This window comes from Sminthopsis crassicaudata, chromosome 1 (assembly GCF_048593235.1).
Source record: "Sminthopsis crassicaudata isolate SCR6 chromosome 1, ASM4859323v1, whole genome shotgun sequence".
Classification (NCBI taxonomy): domain Eukaryota; kingdom Metazoa; phylum Chordata; class Mammalia; order Dasyuromorphia; family Dasyuridae; genus Sminthopsis; species Sminthopsis crassicaudata.
In genome coordinates, this window is record NC_133617.1 from 742089698 (window position 1) to 742105294 (window position 15597).

At 42.5% G+C, this 15597-nt stretch overlaps 1 protein-coding gene across 6 annotated transcripts in view; it reads left to right on the forward strand.

Moving 5' to 3' along the window:
• The window catches only part of PDE1C (phosphodiesterase 1C), a 404822-nt gene that overhangs the window by 103015 nt on the left and 286210 nt on the right, over nt 1-15597 (forward strand). For all 6 annotated transcript variants that reach the window (XM_074284348.1, XM_074284347.1, XM_074284353.1 and 3 more), the window contains exon 3: nt 13971-14142. In XM_074284348.1, coding sequence (XP_074140449.1) covers nt 13971-14142 — 172 coding nt within the window. The remainder of the gene's footprint in view (nt 1-13970; nt 14143-15597) is intronic.

Here is a 15597-nt window from a genome sequence, read left to right on the forward strand (position 1 = left end):
GCTCAGAACGTTCTGTTGGGGAGAAACGTTCACAGATGAGCAAATCCGAGCCAAGTGTGTCCCCCAAGTCTTAGTGTGACTTGAGCCGCGAGACCTAAAGCGGCACCGAGACTAGGATAAACACAAAGTCATTTGTGAGGGGAAGGGGCTCGCACAAGTGGGGAGCATGGGGCTGGACTCCTCGAGGAGGCGGCAGGGGCGTCTGAGATACGCTCTGAGGGATCCCAGGGACCGTATGGGCAGGGTGGGGAGGGAACGCTTTTAGGTCTGGGGGAAGCACAGAGGCTGAAGATGCAATGTTGCACATGAGCGCGTGGACTCCTTTGGTCAGAATATCTCATCACAGGATATTGGAGTTAAAAAGTCCTGGGTTTGAATCCAGCCACAAGCAGATGCTTATTAGCTGGGGGAATGTGGATGAGTCACTGTTCTCAGCCACTGTCTGGTCTTCGCGTCCTCCTCAGAAGCTTCTGATGGCCTCTAAGGCCCTTCCATCTCTGAGGTGATGAACAGTGTCTACCCAGTGGTTCTACCTGAATGACCTGGGCAAGGCCCGCTTTACTTTTCTGGGCCTCAATTTCCTCATCTGTAAAATGGAAAGGACCCCTCCCAGCTCGGATTGGTGAGGCCGAAGATTCTTGTGCATCAATGGGAAGTTCACCGCTTAGCTCCGAATGAGCTCTGACAGAGCCTGCTAATTCACATTTGGAAGGAAAAAGCTGAGAATGGCTGGAATCGGAATGAAAAGGGACTGATCTGGAAAGAATGAATACTTAGAAGGAAACTAGAAGAGGGGAGGAGGGTGAGAGGGAGAAAGCAACCTTGGAAATGCATCCAGCCCTTCTTAGTACAGTGCTTAGTACCTAGTGAGGGCTGCACAAATACTTTTTCATTCATTCATTTATCATTCATTCATGCATTTATCTATTCATTTAGTCACCCATTCATCCATCCATCCTTCCATCCATTCATCCATCCTTCCATTTATTCATTCATCCATCCTTCCATTTATCCATTGATCCATCCTTCCATCCAGTCATTCATCCTTCTATTTATCCATTCATCCATCCTTCCATTGATTTGATGACAAAATAGCTTCTGGAAATTATTGGTGACCCTTCATCTTGGACAAAGACAGCTTCTTTAACGAAGGGAGTAGCCTTAGTGGAGTGTTTATTCTTGGAGCGTTTCTCAGGGGACCTCACTGGGAACGGCCTTCCTGGGGACATTGGTGATGGGGGTGGAGCAGTATTGTGCAGTGAGACAAATGCCAGCTTTGGAATCAGAAGAGCTCTTGCCTCAACAGGCCTCAGTTTCCCTCTTTGTAAAATGAGGGGAGGGCATGTCCCTTTAAGTTCCAGATTTGGATGCCATTTCCCCTCAAGTCCTCGGGGACCGGATGATAGAATGCTGGGCCGGATCCTCCTCCTGTGGCTTATAGGCCAGCCGATTTTCCCTCTGGGTCTCATCTCTAAAATGAGGGGTGAGACTAGACTGCTGCCCAGGTCCCTTCCGGCTTTGGAGCTGGCTGCCGGGTGACATAGTGGCTGGCTGGGTTAGGGGATAGGAATCTTGAGTCTGGATCTAGCCTCCCATAGTTGCTGTGGGCAGCTAGGTGCTGCTATGGCCAGAGTGCAAGATGAGGTTCAGTCCAGTCTCAGACATCAGCCATGTAACCTTGGAGGAGTCACGTCACCCTGTCTGCCTCAGTTTCCTCATCTGTAAAATAAGCCAGATAAGGAAGTGGCCAGCCACTGCAGTGTCTTTGCCCAGAAAACTCCAAATAGGGTCATCAAGGATCAGACTGAAAGGACTGAACAGGAAATCACCATGTGTGTCCCCACGGGCAACTCCAAAATGAGCATCATGATCGTACTTTCCTCACATGGTTGTGGCCATGAAATGAGCGAATATTTTAACACAAACCTTAAGAGCTATGTAAATGCTGCTCTAGGGCTATTTAGGCAGATTATGTAACTCATCTGGACCTTCTTTCCTCCTGGATGGGCCGAGAAGCTGGGCCGACTTCCCTCTAAAGTCCCTTCTGCAGACAGAGCTTTTCCCTCCTGGGTTCATAGGGTCACATCACAAAATAGTCCTTGCGCTCAAGGAACTCTAGTCCAGTGGGGGAGACAACAAACAGTCATGTGCAGACGGGCTCAACGGGACAAATAGGAAATAATCAGGGAATGGAACAGGGCCTGGGAAAGGCTTCCTGGGGAAGGTGGGTCCCACAATATGCGAAGTGAGCAGGAGTGTCTTCCAGGCAGGAGGTGACACAGTCAGAATTATGGGGAATGGGAGAGCCCCGGAGTGCAGGACAGGGGCCACCAAACAGCAGCTTTTTGAGGCTTGCGGAGATAAATGCCTTGGTCAAAGTCAAGCAGCCCATATCGAAGACTCAGAGCTGAAGAGCTGGAGGAGGCCATCTGGTCCAGACCCTTCATTTTGCAGCTGTAGAGGCTGGAGGCCCCCACAGAGTCAGTGGCAGGAGTAGCCTCCTGTGGAGGCTCAGCAGAAATCAGTGTTTGTTATTTAGACAACAGCAGATTTTGTAGAGGCTGCAGTGTTTCCTTTATGAAAGGACACCCAATGAGAAAACTGCTGGCGCCTATTGGCAGCTGTTCTGTAATCTTAGAGAGTTGGGAAGGGGCAGAAAGGGGACTGAGGAAACGCCCTGGCAGCCGCAGCTTCGCTCCTCTCTCAACTTCCTCTTCCCTCCCCAACCCAGCATTTTTGGGCTCCCTTTTGCGTGTCGTCTCCTATTCGCCATTAGAATGTGAGAATCTTGAGGGCAGACCTGCCCTTCTTTCTGCCAGGATTTGTCTGCTTGGTGCCCATTAGTGCCTCTTCTAGACCTCCCTAAATTTCCCCCTCCTTCCTCATCAGCCAGCAGACTCTCCTCCTTTCCAGCTCACATTATCTGACTGTATGGCATCCCTGTCATCTACCAACATTCTAGCCCTCAAAATTCTTTTTACATCCTTACATTATTGACCAGTCAGCTAATCTTCCTGGCTTTTGTCTCCTCTATAGACTAGATGAACTTTTTTTCTTTTCTTTTTCTTTCTTTTCTTTTCTTTTATTATTTATTTATTTGTTTGTTTATTTATTTATTCATTCATTTAACCAACTATTTATTTATTTACTTATTCATTCATTCATTATTATTATTATTATTATTTTGCTGAGGCAATTGGGATTAAGTGACTTGCCCAGGCTCACACAGCTAGGAAGTGTTAAGTGTCTAAGGCCGGATTTGAACTCAGGTCCTCCTGACTTCGGGGCTGATGCTCTATCCACTGTACCACCTAGTTGCCCCTTTATTTATTCTTTTATTCAAGTCGCTGAAACACCACAGGCACAGGGGTACTCCCCTTGGAGACCTCCTCTCTTGAACCATTAATGGTTCTTCTTTGGCTTTAGCCATTCAACCAGTTCCTGATCTCTTGCCTGGTTCACCTCTCTATCAAATTGGGGGGTTTATCCCCCAAGAAAACCCCTGAGGAGAACAGCAATTGCTAATCCTCCCTTCTTTTCAGCATCCTGAAAGTCAGTCCCTCCCAGCTCTGTTCCCTCCGGTGGGAATTCCGTCAGGGGACACCTGGTCCGCTCACTTGGTCCTTGGTGACGTTTCTGCTTCATGTAGCTTGTCAGGAATGGAGCTTCCACTGACTAACGAGAAGCAGATGTTAGTGTGGAAATGCCCACAGAGCGGCTGGGTTTTCCTCTCCTCGAACTCTTCTTGCAGTGATTTGGGCCTCTCCCACTCTGGGCTTTCTGCAGACTTTTTTTTTTTTTTTAACTTTCTCAGCTCTTGGCTATTTAGCGAAGAAACACTGCTTGTAATCTTCCACTGTCTTCCTTTGTTAACATTTGGAAAATGAGTTTATTTTTAAAACTAGTAAGTACTGCCTTTGTCCGGCATCCCTCATTGCCAAGCGGCAGTGCTGGCCACGGTGATGAGTGCATCGGTTCAGCTTCCCGACAAGGACTTCATTAGTGAGCGTGGATGGCTTTAAAATGATGTGATTTTTATCCTTCAGAGTAGCTTTTCCCTTTTAAAAAGATTTTTATTAATATCATTTATTTTCATATTATCTACATTTCCTCTGAATTCTTTCTCCTCTCACTCCCAGTCATCTTTTATGAAAAAGATTTATTTTTTTTAAGAGAAGAAAGAAGAACAAAAATCAGTAAAACCAATTAATATGTTCGAAAAAAAATCTAACATTAATAGCTGGTGTTTATTTAGTATTTTTAGATTTGCAAAGGACTTTACAAATATTATCTCACTTTATCCTCACAACATTGCAAGGTAGAGGCTATTATCATCTTCAACTTGTAGAGGGAGAAACTGAGACAGAAGGAGTTAAGTGATGTGCCCAGGGCCCCATGGGTAAGAAGTGTCTGACTCCCATCCACTATTTCACCTAGCTGCCATTTTACCAGCAATACTTTGTTTTTTTGTATATTTTTTGTATTCTTTTTTTTTATTACCAGATATATGCATGGGTAATTTTTCAGCATTGACAATTGCAAAACCTTTTGTTTCAACTTTTCCCCTCCTTCCCCCCCCCCCAGATGGCAGGTTGACCTCTACATGTTAAATATGCTAAAGTATAAGTTAAATACAATATATGTATGCATGCCCATACAATTATTTTGACCAGCAATACTTTGTGCCCATGAGCTCCCTATATAGCTCCTTCAGCTTCTGCGAAGGAATGGGGGGAGATGTCTTCTCAGATCTTTTCTTTACGGTTAATTTTTGTAATTTCTCATTGTTAAGTTATTCTTTCTAGAAAATTTTACTCCTTGTGTAACTTGTTTTCCTGACTCTGCTTTCTTCGCTCTGAATTATTACATATCAATCTTCTGTTGCTTCTTTGGAACTTTATTCATCATTTCTTTTCTTTTTTTTTCCTGAGGCTGGGGTTAAGTGACTTGCCCAGGGTCACACAGCTAGGAAGTGTTGAGTGTCTGAGACCAGATTTGAACTGGGGTCCTCCTGAATTCAAGGCTGGTGCTCTATCCACTGCGCCACCTAGCTGCCCCCCCCTATTCATCATTTAACGTAGTCCTATCCCATTACATTCATGAACCACAGCTTATTTAGCCATTTCCCCACTGAAGGCATCCTCTCTGTTTCCAGTCCTCCGTGACCACAAAAGTGCTGTCCGGCAAAGTAATAATTGTAATATCTGTGCCACAAGGTCGTTTTGAGGAAAGCTCTTTACAGACCTTAGATCCCACAGAAATGGGAGCGATTGTGGTTTCTGCCCCAGTACTCTAACTTGCTTTACAAGGAAGAGATGCCACGAGCCATAAAATCACAGGTCTGATTTTCCTTCTGTTCGGTGCTTTGCCCCCTACAAGTTTGTTGAGTTGTCCATTGTCCATTCATGCTAGGTGTGTCTTTGTCGGAGACATCAGTGTTTACTGGTGTCTCTGTCCCAAAGGCTTGACGGCTTTGGGGCCATTTTGGGGGTTTGAATGAGATCTTTGGGGAAGTGAAGCTCCCGTCTTATAGGCTGATAACCGTCTTATTGCCCACTCGCCCGGAATTGTGAGGGCCTCAGCCCTGGCAGCCGCAGGAACCGCCACGTTTGCCTTTGGGAGCTGGAGGGCTCAGAACAGGATGGCACCGGGCTGTGAGCAGAAGAAAAGCTCTCTGAATTCTTTGGGTGCCTGGATGGCGACATCATCGACGTACAGTCAGAAGGGACATTGGAAGTTGATCAGTAAACATCTATTCCATTTCTCCTTCGTGCCAGGCAGCGGACCAAGTGCTGGAAGAGACAGCCAAGCTCACAGAACAACTGAGGAGGGATAAAGAGCCGGGAGTTAGGGAGCAGGGAGTGAGAAAAGCCCCTGGCAGGAAGTGGGATTTAGCCAGGACTTGAGGGGAGTGAGGGAGGCCGGAGATGAAGAGGAGAAAGAGTCCAGCTTCATTTTACAGAAGAGAAATTGGGCCTGCCAGGGTCATAAGGTAATAAATATCAGAGGCAGGTTTTGAACCCAGGTTTTCTTGACTCCAAACATACTTGGATTCTCAGGAGCAATTGTTTGTGGGAGCCCCTTAGGGCACTTTCCTAACAGAAAAATTTTAATAGATGAATTAACTTTTAAAACCTTTATTATCTCTTCCTTCTACTTCTTTACATGAATTGAACAATAAGGAAAGAAAAATCAAATCTTTGCAGCCAGTGTGCAGAGCCAGCCGTGGGCCCCCCAAAGTCTCACTTGGTACATTTTAATGCCTGTCTGGCATGTATCCTGCCTCCTCTCGGGTGCTCTCCTGTTTCAGAAATCCTGCTGCTTTCCTAAAGAGAGAATAATATTGAATGCAGGGCATCAAAATGCATCAAAAAGAAAAATATTGGGTGCAGTGCATTAAAATACATAAAAAAGGATATTAAATGCAGTTCATCAGAATCCATAAAAAGAATAATATTTTGTGCAGTGCATCAAAATGCACCAAAAAAGAATGATATTAGGTGCAGTGCATCAAAATGCATCAAAAAAGAATGATATTGGGTGCAGTGCATCAAAATGCACCAAAAAAGAATGATATTAGGTGCAGTGCATCAAAATGCATCAAAAAAGAATGATATTGGGTGCAGTGCATCAAAATGCACCAAAAAAGAATGATATTGGGTGCAGTGCATCAAAATGCATCAAAAAAGAATAATATTGAACACAGGGCATCAAAATGCATCAAAAAAGAATGATATTGGGTGCAGTGCATCAAAATGCATCAAAAAAAGAATAATATTGAACACAGGGCATCAAAATGCATCAAAAAAGAATGATATTGGGTGAAGTGCATCAAAATGCACCAAAAAAGAATGATATTGGGTGCAGTGCATCAAAATGCATCAAAAAAAAGAATAATATTGAACACAGGGCATCAAAATGCATCAAAAAAGAATGATATTGGGTGCAGTGCATCAAAATGCACCAAAAAAGAATGATATTGGGTGCAGTGCATCAAAATGCACCAAAAAAGAATGATATTGGGTGCAGTGCATCAAAATGCATCAAAAAAAGAATGATATTGGGTGCAGTGCATCAAAATCCATAAAAAGAATAAAATTGAACTCAGGGCATCAAAATGCATCAACAAAAAATAATATTGAACACAGTGCATCAAAATGCATCAAAAAAGAACAATATTGGGTGCAGTGCATCAAAATGTACCAAAAAAGGATAATATTGAGTGCAGTTCATCAGAATCCAGAAAAAAATAATATTGAATGCAGGGCATCAAAATGACTTTAAAGGGAGAAAGAGACTGACCCCTAGAGTATCCACCAAGAGTGTAATGCCACAATTCCGCCACCAGGTGGCAGAAACATCCCATCTGCCAATGCCCTGCCTGCCTGTTCCCTAGATGGGGCTTGTTTTCGGGGAGTTTTGTCATGTTCTGGGCAGGTCTGGGAGTTTTACACTAACCCTGCAGCTCCCTTGACTCACAGCTCCATCGTGGCTTCTGGTGGTAGTTGGAGCTCTCCTGTATAATTATGATATTAAATCAAATCAATATCACATAACTTACATTCAACGTAAAGATAATTATATAAACTATGGAGAATTGTGTTACATATATTTACAAAGTATAACATTATAGCAGGATACAATTATTGTAATATGCTACATTATAGATTCTGTATCATTATAAGATATTGTGATAATCGTATTCTATCTCCTATAGAGGACATGTATTAGAAACTAGATGTTATCATATAAAATTATTCCTTACAACACTGCGGAAGGACTGAAGAAATGAAAAAAAAAAGCATTTCTGAAATAAGTCTCTGAGGCAACAACATCTGGTCAGCTTCTCTGCAGATTCTCTGGGCTCATCCCTCCTGCACACTTTGGGAACTTGGCACCCGGCGTCAAACAGTAAAACTCAAGGGAGATTGTAAAGGTGCTGTGGCCAGTGTCTGTGTAGTTGGGAAAATGGGTTCTTCCTGGGCCCAGAGGAAGCGCGTGTGTGCGTGTGTGTGTGTGTGTGTGCGTGTGTGTGTGTGTGCGTGTGTGTGTGTGTGTGTGTGTGCCATCTCAAGGTGCCCATTTTTATAGCTGATAAACTGAGGCAGAGAGTAAGTGCTCTGTCTTCGGCTGCACAAATGTTTGAGGCTGAATCCAGCCCTCCTGTTGTCAGGGCCTTATCCGTGCTGCTGCCGGCCTCCCTCTGGTAAGCAGCCACCAGAACATCCTGAGCAGCGGGCAGACCCTGCTTATGGAAGGTCATTTAAGCAGCTGTGGGGGGGAGGGCGGGGCGGGGGGGGGAGGCTGCAGAGATTTGGAAAGGACATCGGAGAGCCAAGAAGAAAGGCCAGAAGAGCCAAGCCCCATGGCTGAAGGCTTTGAGTCTGTGGGGAGATGAGGGGGAAGAAGGAGAAAAGAAGGAAAGGAAGAAGGAAGAGGAAGAAGAGAAGGAGGAGAGGAGGAAGAAGAAGAGAAGGGGGAGAAGGAAGAGAAAGAAAAGGGGGAGGAGAAGGGGAAGGGGGAGGAGGAAGAGAAGGAGAAGGAAGAGGAAGAGAGAAACAGGGAAAGACAAGTTAGATACATCAGAATATACAATGGGGAAAACTCCCTTTGTTACTGCAGATTGTAGCTCAGCTTGACCACCTCCTGCCTGTGTGACCCCGGGCAGGGCCCTTGCTCTCTGTGCCTCAGTTTCTCCATATGTAAAATGAGGGAGCTGGCCAGGACAGCCTTTAAGGTCCCCTTCCGGCCCTCCCATCATGGTGGCAGAAGATCAGCCCTGGGGAGATGCATGAGAACCAGAGTGGCTCAGTGACTTGCTCTTTTTCACAGCTGTCAGAGAAGGATTTGCACCCAGGGCCTCTTGGCTCCGAGTCTGGCACTCGAGGCCTTCATAGATATTTAAGTGGCAGTGTGGTTCAGTAAGAGGCTTCGGATCCAGGATCCCGATCCCCCTGCTGGTGTGTGATAGCGGGTGTGTCATTGGTTTCCTCCTATTGGAGAAGAGCGGGTTGCCCTGGATGGCCCCGAGACCCCTTCAGCCCTCCATCTGTGGTTCTCTGATTCTGCGACACATGATTTATTCAGTCTGTGCAAACATTTTCTTATTAGGCACAAATGAAGCCTTGATAATGTGACCCTGTCACCACAAGGCCTATTATTCACGCTGCCTGTTTCATTGGGACTAAATAAATATGAAATTGATATTATGGGGTGCTGGAGGGAGTCACAAACCCCCTGAAATAACTGAAGCCCCTGAGATCCAAGGCCCACAGACTGAAAAGCCTGTTTTTTTTAGGGGGCACTGATAACTGGTCATTGAGCAGTCAATACACTCACTGGTATCTGTTGAGGAAGCATCTGAAAATGGGGGTCCTGAAGCCTCTATTTTATTACTTCTTATCTTAGGTCATGGGATTGGAGCTTTAGATCTAGAAGGGAAAGCAGAGACCATCTTATCTAATCCCCTCATTCTATATATAGGGAAACTGAGGCCCAAGGTTAAGTTACTTAGAACTCTAAACCTACCAATGGAAGGGACATTGGAGGCCGTCTAGAAAATCCATTCATTTTTATAGATGAGGAAGGGACTTGCATGTGGATTTGAACTTGGGCCTTCTTGACTCCAGGCCCAGTGTACTGTCTACTGTCCCATCTAGTTGCCTAATTATGGTGCTTTGAACTCCTTTTTGGATGGTAGGAATTGGATCTGTGATTTCTTCTTTTCTCAAAAGTATTGAAATTTTGTTTTTATATCATCTTATCTGTATCATCTTCATATCCCAATATGCCTCTTCTCCTCTACTTCCCAGAAAGCCATCCTTTATAATGAAGGCTAAACAAAGGTCAAAGCTGGGGAAAGCAATTAAGTAAAACTGTCAGGTTCCACACCTATTGTCTCCTACCTCAGCAAAAGAGGAAGGAAGGAAGGAAGGAAGGAAGGAAGGAAGGAAGGAAGGAAGGAAGGAAGGAAGGAAGGAAGGAAGGAAGGAAGGAAGGAAGGGAGGGAGGGAGGGAGGGAGGGAGGGAAGGAGGAAAGAAGGAAGGAAGGAAGGAAGGAAGGAAGGAAGGAAGGAAGGAAGGAAGGAAGGGAGGGAGGGAGGAAGGGAGGGAAGGAGGAAAGAAGGAAGGAAGGAAGGAAGGAAGGAAGGAAGGAAGGAAGGAAGGAAGGAAGGAAGGAAGGAAGGAAGGAAGGAAGGAAGGGAGGGAGGGAGGAAGGGAGGGAAGGAGGAAAGAAGGAAGGAAGGAAGGAAGGAAGGAAGGAAGGAAGGAAGGAAGGAAGGAAGGAAGGAAGGAAGGAAGGAAGGAAGGAAGGAAGGAAGGGAATGGAGGGAAGGGAGGGAGGAAGGGAGGAAGGAAGGGAGGGAGGGAGGAAGGGAGGGAAGGAGGAAAGAAGGAAGGAAGGAAGGAAGGAAGGAAGGAAGGAAGGAAGGAAGGAAGGAAGGAAGGAAGGAAGGGAGGGAGGGAGGAAGGGAGGGAAGGAGGAAAGAAGGAAGGAAGGAAGGAAGGAAGGAAGGAAGGAAGGAAGGAAGGAAGGAAGGAAGGAAGGAAGGAAGGAAGGAAGGAAGGAAGGAAGGGAATGGAGGGAAGGGAGGGAGGAAGGGAGGGAAGGAAGGAAGGAAGGGAAAGGAAGGAAGGAAGGAAGGAAGGGAAAGGAAGGAAGGAACGAAGGAACGAAGGAACGAAGGAACGAAGGGAGGAGGAGGAGAGAGGGAGAGAGGGAGCATCCCCAAATCTTTTCTTTGACCCCAGGCTCAGTCATCATAATTTCACAGCATTCAATCTCTATTTTTTGGACCTGAAATTTCACCACAGGACACTAGGAGGCGCAGGAGAGAATTCCTCTCTTGATGCAGATCATTCTTTTTGTTCTAAGTTACAGATTTGTTGGGGGACAACTTGTTAGCCCAAGTCAGGGTCAGCTTTTGAATTTAGGTCTTCAAGCCTCCAAAGCTGGATTTCTGAGCCCACATAGCATTCTGCCCCATTTTCTCTTTGAGTCCCTTCTATACCAGCATCTTAATTTCACTGCTCTCTGTATCTCCAAAAGTTTCTCTCTTTTCTCTTGCTCTGTCTGTCTCTCTGTCTGCCTCTGTCTTTCTCTCTCTGTGTCACTTTCTAATTCTTTCTCTATCTCTGTCTCTCTGTGTCACTTTTCCTTTCTGTCTCTGTCTCTGTCTTTGTCCCTTTATATCTTTCTGTCTCTGTTGCTTTCTCTCTGTCCCTCTTTCTCTCTCTGTCTGTCTCTGTCTCTGTCTCTTTTTTTTTTTTTTTTTCTAGTGGTTGCCTTTTGATATAGGAAATGGCTGAGTAAGAGGAATGCATGGAGCACAGGAGTCGGTCACCCCCTCTGCTAGTGTCTTCCCTCTAATTTTAGCTCCAATTTCCCTCTATATTTTATATCTACATCATTATTTGCGTGCTATCTCTTCATTAGTCTGTGAACTCCTGAAGGACGGGGGCTGTTCTTGTCTTTGTATCCCCTGAACTTAGCACAGAGCCTGGCACATAGGAAGAGATACTTAATAAATGTTTACTGATGAGGAACTGTTTAAATACCACTTCAGACACAGAATAAGGGTAAAAGGCTGGAGCAGAATCTATTATGTTTCAGCTGAAGAGAAAAACCATAAGGGTAATAATCATGACCTCAGACAAAGCCAAAGCAAAAATAGATCGAATTAAAAGAGATAAGGAAGGAAATACATCTTGCTAAAAGGTATCATATAAAATGTTATATTGTCAATACTAAATATATGTATGTATGTATATATATACATATATATATATATACATATATATACATATATATATATATATATATATATATATATATATATATATATATATATATATATATATATATATATATATATATATATATATCCCAAGTAATATAGCATCAGGTTTGTTTTGGCAGAGGTAATTGGTTAAGTGACATCAGCCTAGAGTCACACAGCTAGGAAGTATTAAGTGTCTGTGGTCAGATTTGAACTCAGGTCTTTCTGACTTCAGGGCTGGTGCTCTATCCACTGTACCAACTAGCTGCCCCTAGCATCAACATTTTAAAAAGAGAAGTTAAATGAGTTACAGGATGACATAGTAAAATTTTACCAATAGGGGATCTCCAATTATCTCCTCTCAGAACTAGATAATTCTAATCATAAAATAAAACAATAGCTGTGTAGTTTTGGGGGAATCACTTGGCCTTTCTGTGCCTTAGTTTCCTCATTTTAAAATGAGTAGGTTAGATTTAGTGACTTCTAAAGTGGCTCTAAATCTATGATTTTACAATAACAATAATAACAATAGCTAGCATTTGTATAGTGCCTACTATGTTCTAGCCACTTATGCTAAACAATTTATAGATATTACATCATTTGACCCTCACAGCCAACCTAAGAGGTAGGAGCTTTTATTATACTCATTTTACAGTTGAGGAAACTGAGGCAAACAGAGGTTAAATGATTTGCCCAAGGTCATAAGCTACTAAATGAGGCTGAATTTGAACTTGGATCTCCCCAAATCCAAGGCCAGTGCTCGATCTAGTGCTAGCTGTCCCTTACAAGGATGTTATTCTGGTTTTAAGATATGGGCATAATGAAATATTATGGTGACACAACAGATAATAAATAGGTATATGGGAAGAGCTCTGTGATCTGCTCTGGAGGGAAGAAAGCAGAATTTGGAGGGAAGTAGACATAACGACTTCCGTAATTTCAGTAAATTCAGTAATCACAGAAAGGCAACTGATGTCTCCCCAAACACAATGACTGGTGTTGGTCCTTTGGGGCACATTATAAGACATGCCCCTGTATTCTCTAGAGAGTTATGGGACCTCAAGTTTGCAATGCCACATACACTCTCAGACAGGAATCTGTCTTAGTTTTGCTTAACTGTTTTTTCTTTGCTATTAGAAAAAGATTTTATAGGGAGTATTAGAAAATGACTGTGGTTTAAAATCAAGAGGCATCAATAAAACTTTCAAGCAAAAGGAAATAAATCAAATAATAAAGAAAACCAATATTTTTGTTTGAAGATCTAATGCATTCCATAAAATTCCAACTGTTGATGGGCTTCTGTTTCTGGTCTAACTGCCTCTCTGTAGTAGAAAAGAAGAATAGATCAGTTTCCCCAAATCTGTCCAACTCACTTTTTTTTGAGGGTGGCAGATCATTTATTGTTTATTTTCTTGCTTTTCAAAAAACACAAAAAAAATATTGTTCTTCTTTATGAATCTGTGAGACAAGGCTCTGAGGATCTTTTGTGGTACTCTCACTTTGAATTTCAAGAGAAGCTTATCACCTTAAACGTCTCAGCTCCTGGACCCGGAAGGAGTTTAAGAATCATTTAGCTACAATCCATTTGAGAAGTTGAGGCCCAATGAAATTAAATGACTTTATTTGGACGCATTTTAGACAGACAGCTCTTTGAGGGATGGCTTGACAAAAACTTGGGTCCATTGACTCTGGACAGGGTCAGAGAACCCGGGTTTTAATTTTTTTTTTTCCTGATACAGGGGTAAATCATATATTATGTCTGGGTTTTCAGCTTTCCTGAGCTGTAATATGAAGGGCTAGACTGGATGGCTTTTTGAGGCTGCTTCCAGCCTCTGTCCTAGGATCCCTGTAAATACATTTTGGGGGGGCCATGAATCAGAGGTTTTTTAAGTGATGTGAAATTCAAGACATTTTTTTCCAGATCATGATTAAGGATGTTTTTCTCTGTGATTCAACAATTCCATAGGTAATGACTTAGCATTTTTACAACAGGGAAAAAATCAGTCCAGTTAGCATGCTTTTTGATCATTTTCTCCATCAGTTTTTCTAAAATGGGAAAATTCTGTGTTTTATCTGGATTATTTAATTATTATTATTATTATTATTTGATACATTAAATTGCCAGGTATTTGGGGAGGGCAGCTTGTTGAGTGACTTACCTTTTACTTTTGCTCTCTCCCTGGACCCAAGGGTCCAAATCACAGAACTTCTTGTGGAATTCTCTTATCGATGGACTCACCGGCAATGTCAAGGAAAAGCCCAAGCCGACGATTGTTCATGATCCTCGGGCACCGGAAGAAATCTTAGCTGATGAGCTTCCCCAGTTGGACAGCCCTGAGGCCTTAGTGAAGACATCTTTCAGGTTTGGTGGATTGCGAGCCTTTTTTTCTCTGGTTTGGTTGCTGTTGGTATTATTCTTACTCAGATGAGCAAGTGGTTGATTTCATCCTAAGTCCTTATTTTTGCATTAACTGAACATTTGCTGAAAATGGAAGTTTGTGATCAATAGAAATACGATGTCGGGATCGATTTTATTATGTTCAGTGAAAATATCATTGGCGTTGAAATGGTTAATGACATTTAATATTGGTATTGAGTATGGTTATTTGGAGATTAATTAGTCATGATATTTGGCATTAATTTGTTACTGCTATTTTCTTGACATTGTTTTTTTAAGTGATCTTTGTCTTTGATTGCTGTAGACATTTAATTAGCAGGTGTCATTATTTGAGAGATGGCACAGTGGGGTGGACAGAAAGAAACTAGAATCCGAGAGAACAGGTTTCGAGTTCTGAAGCAACCTAGGGCAAACTCTGGCGATCTTTAAGACTATATTTTGCAGAATAGTTGCTGAATGCATTTCCTTATCAACAGGCTGAATCCCTGTAGTGAATCCAAAATTAAAAAAAAAAAGTTTAAATTGGTATTTAGTTGTTGTTGAATCCCTGTAGTAAATCAAAAATGAAAAAAAGTTTCAATTGGTATTTAGTTGTTGTTGAATCCTTATAGTAAATCAAAAAAGTTGGTATTTAGTAGTTGTTGAATCCCTGTAGTGAATCAAAAATTTAAAAAAAGTTTAAATTGGTATTTAGTCGTTGTTGGTGCTTAACTGACAGTTGCATTCAATCAGTGTTATAATTTAACAAGATTGTATTTAATTGCTATTGTTATTTAACTGATGGTGTTTAATCAGTTGGTAAAAGTGTTTTGTTTTTTTTTTTTCTTCTTCTCATTGATGTTTGATTGGAAATAGTATTGAAGGCACACTATAACGAATGCTTCTAGGGTCAAACAAGTCATATGAGCAGAATTTTCTGCCTAAATTCAAATGTGAATCTTTTTCCTGGTCTGTTTGTTCCCCCAACATTATTCTTGCATTTTCCTGTCAAACATATATTTTTAGTTTTCTGCCTTCTTCTCTTTTCCTATCTATTCTTTGATTAAATAAAAATTAACTCTAAGTCATTTTACTTAACTGGAAGGTATAAAATGAAATGTTTGTCTTGGTTTCTGTGGCCCAAAGTTTGTTTCTTTATAGTATTTATCATTGGACTTTTCTTGTTCTTATTGCCATCACCCAGGATTCCTTGTTACCTCCTCTCTATCAACCTAGATTTAATATGATGTCTTGAGTGTGTGTTATGGTAGACTGACTTCCACATATTTTAAGTATTTTGTAGTGACTTTGAATGGAATTTCTCCTCATATCATATCATCCAAGTTTTTGTTATTGCTCTATAGAAATGTTAACCATTTTTATGTGGTGTTTAGTTTATGGAAGCTAATAATCTTTTGAGGAAGTGATTTGATAGTTTTC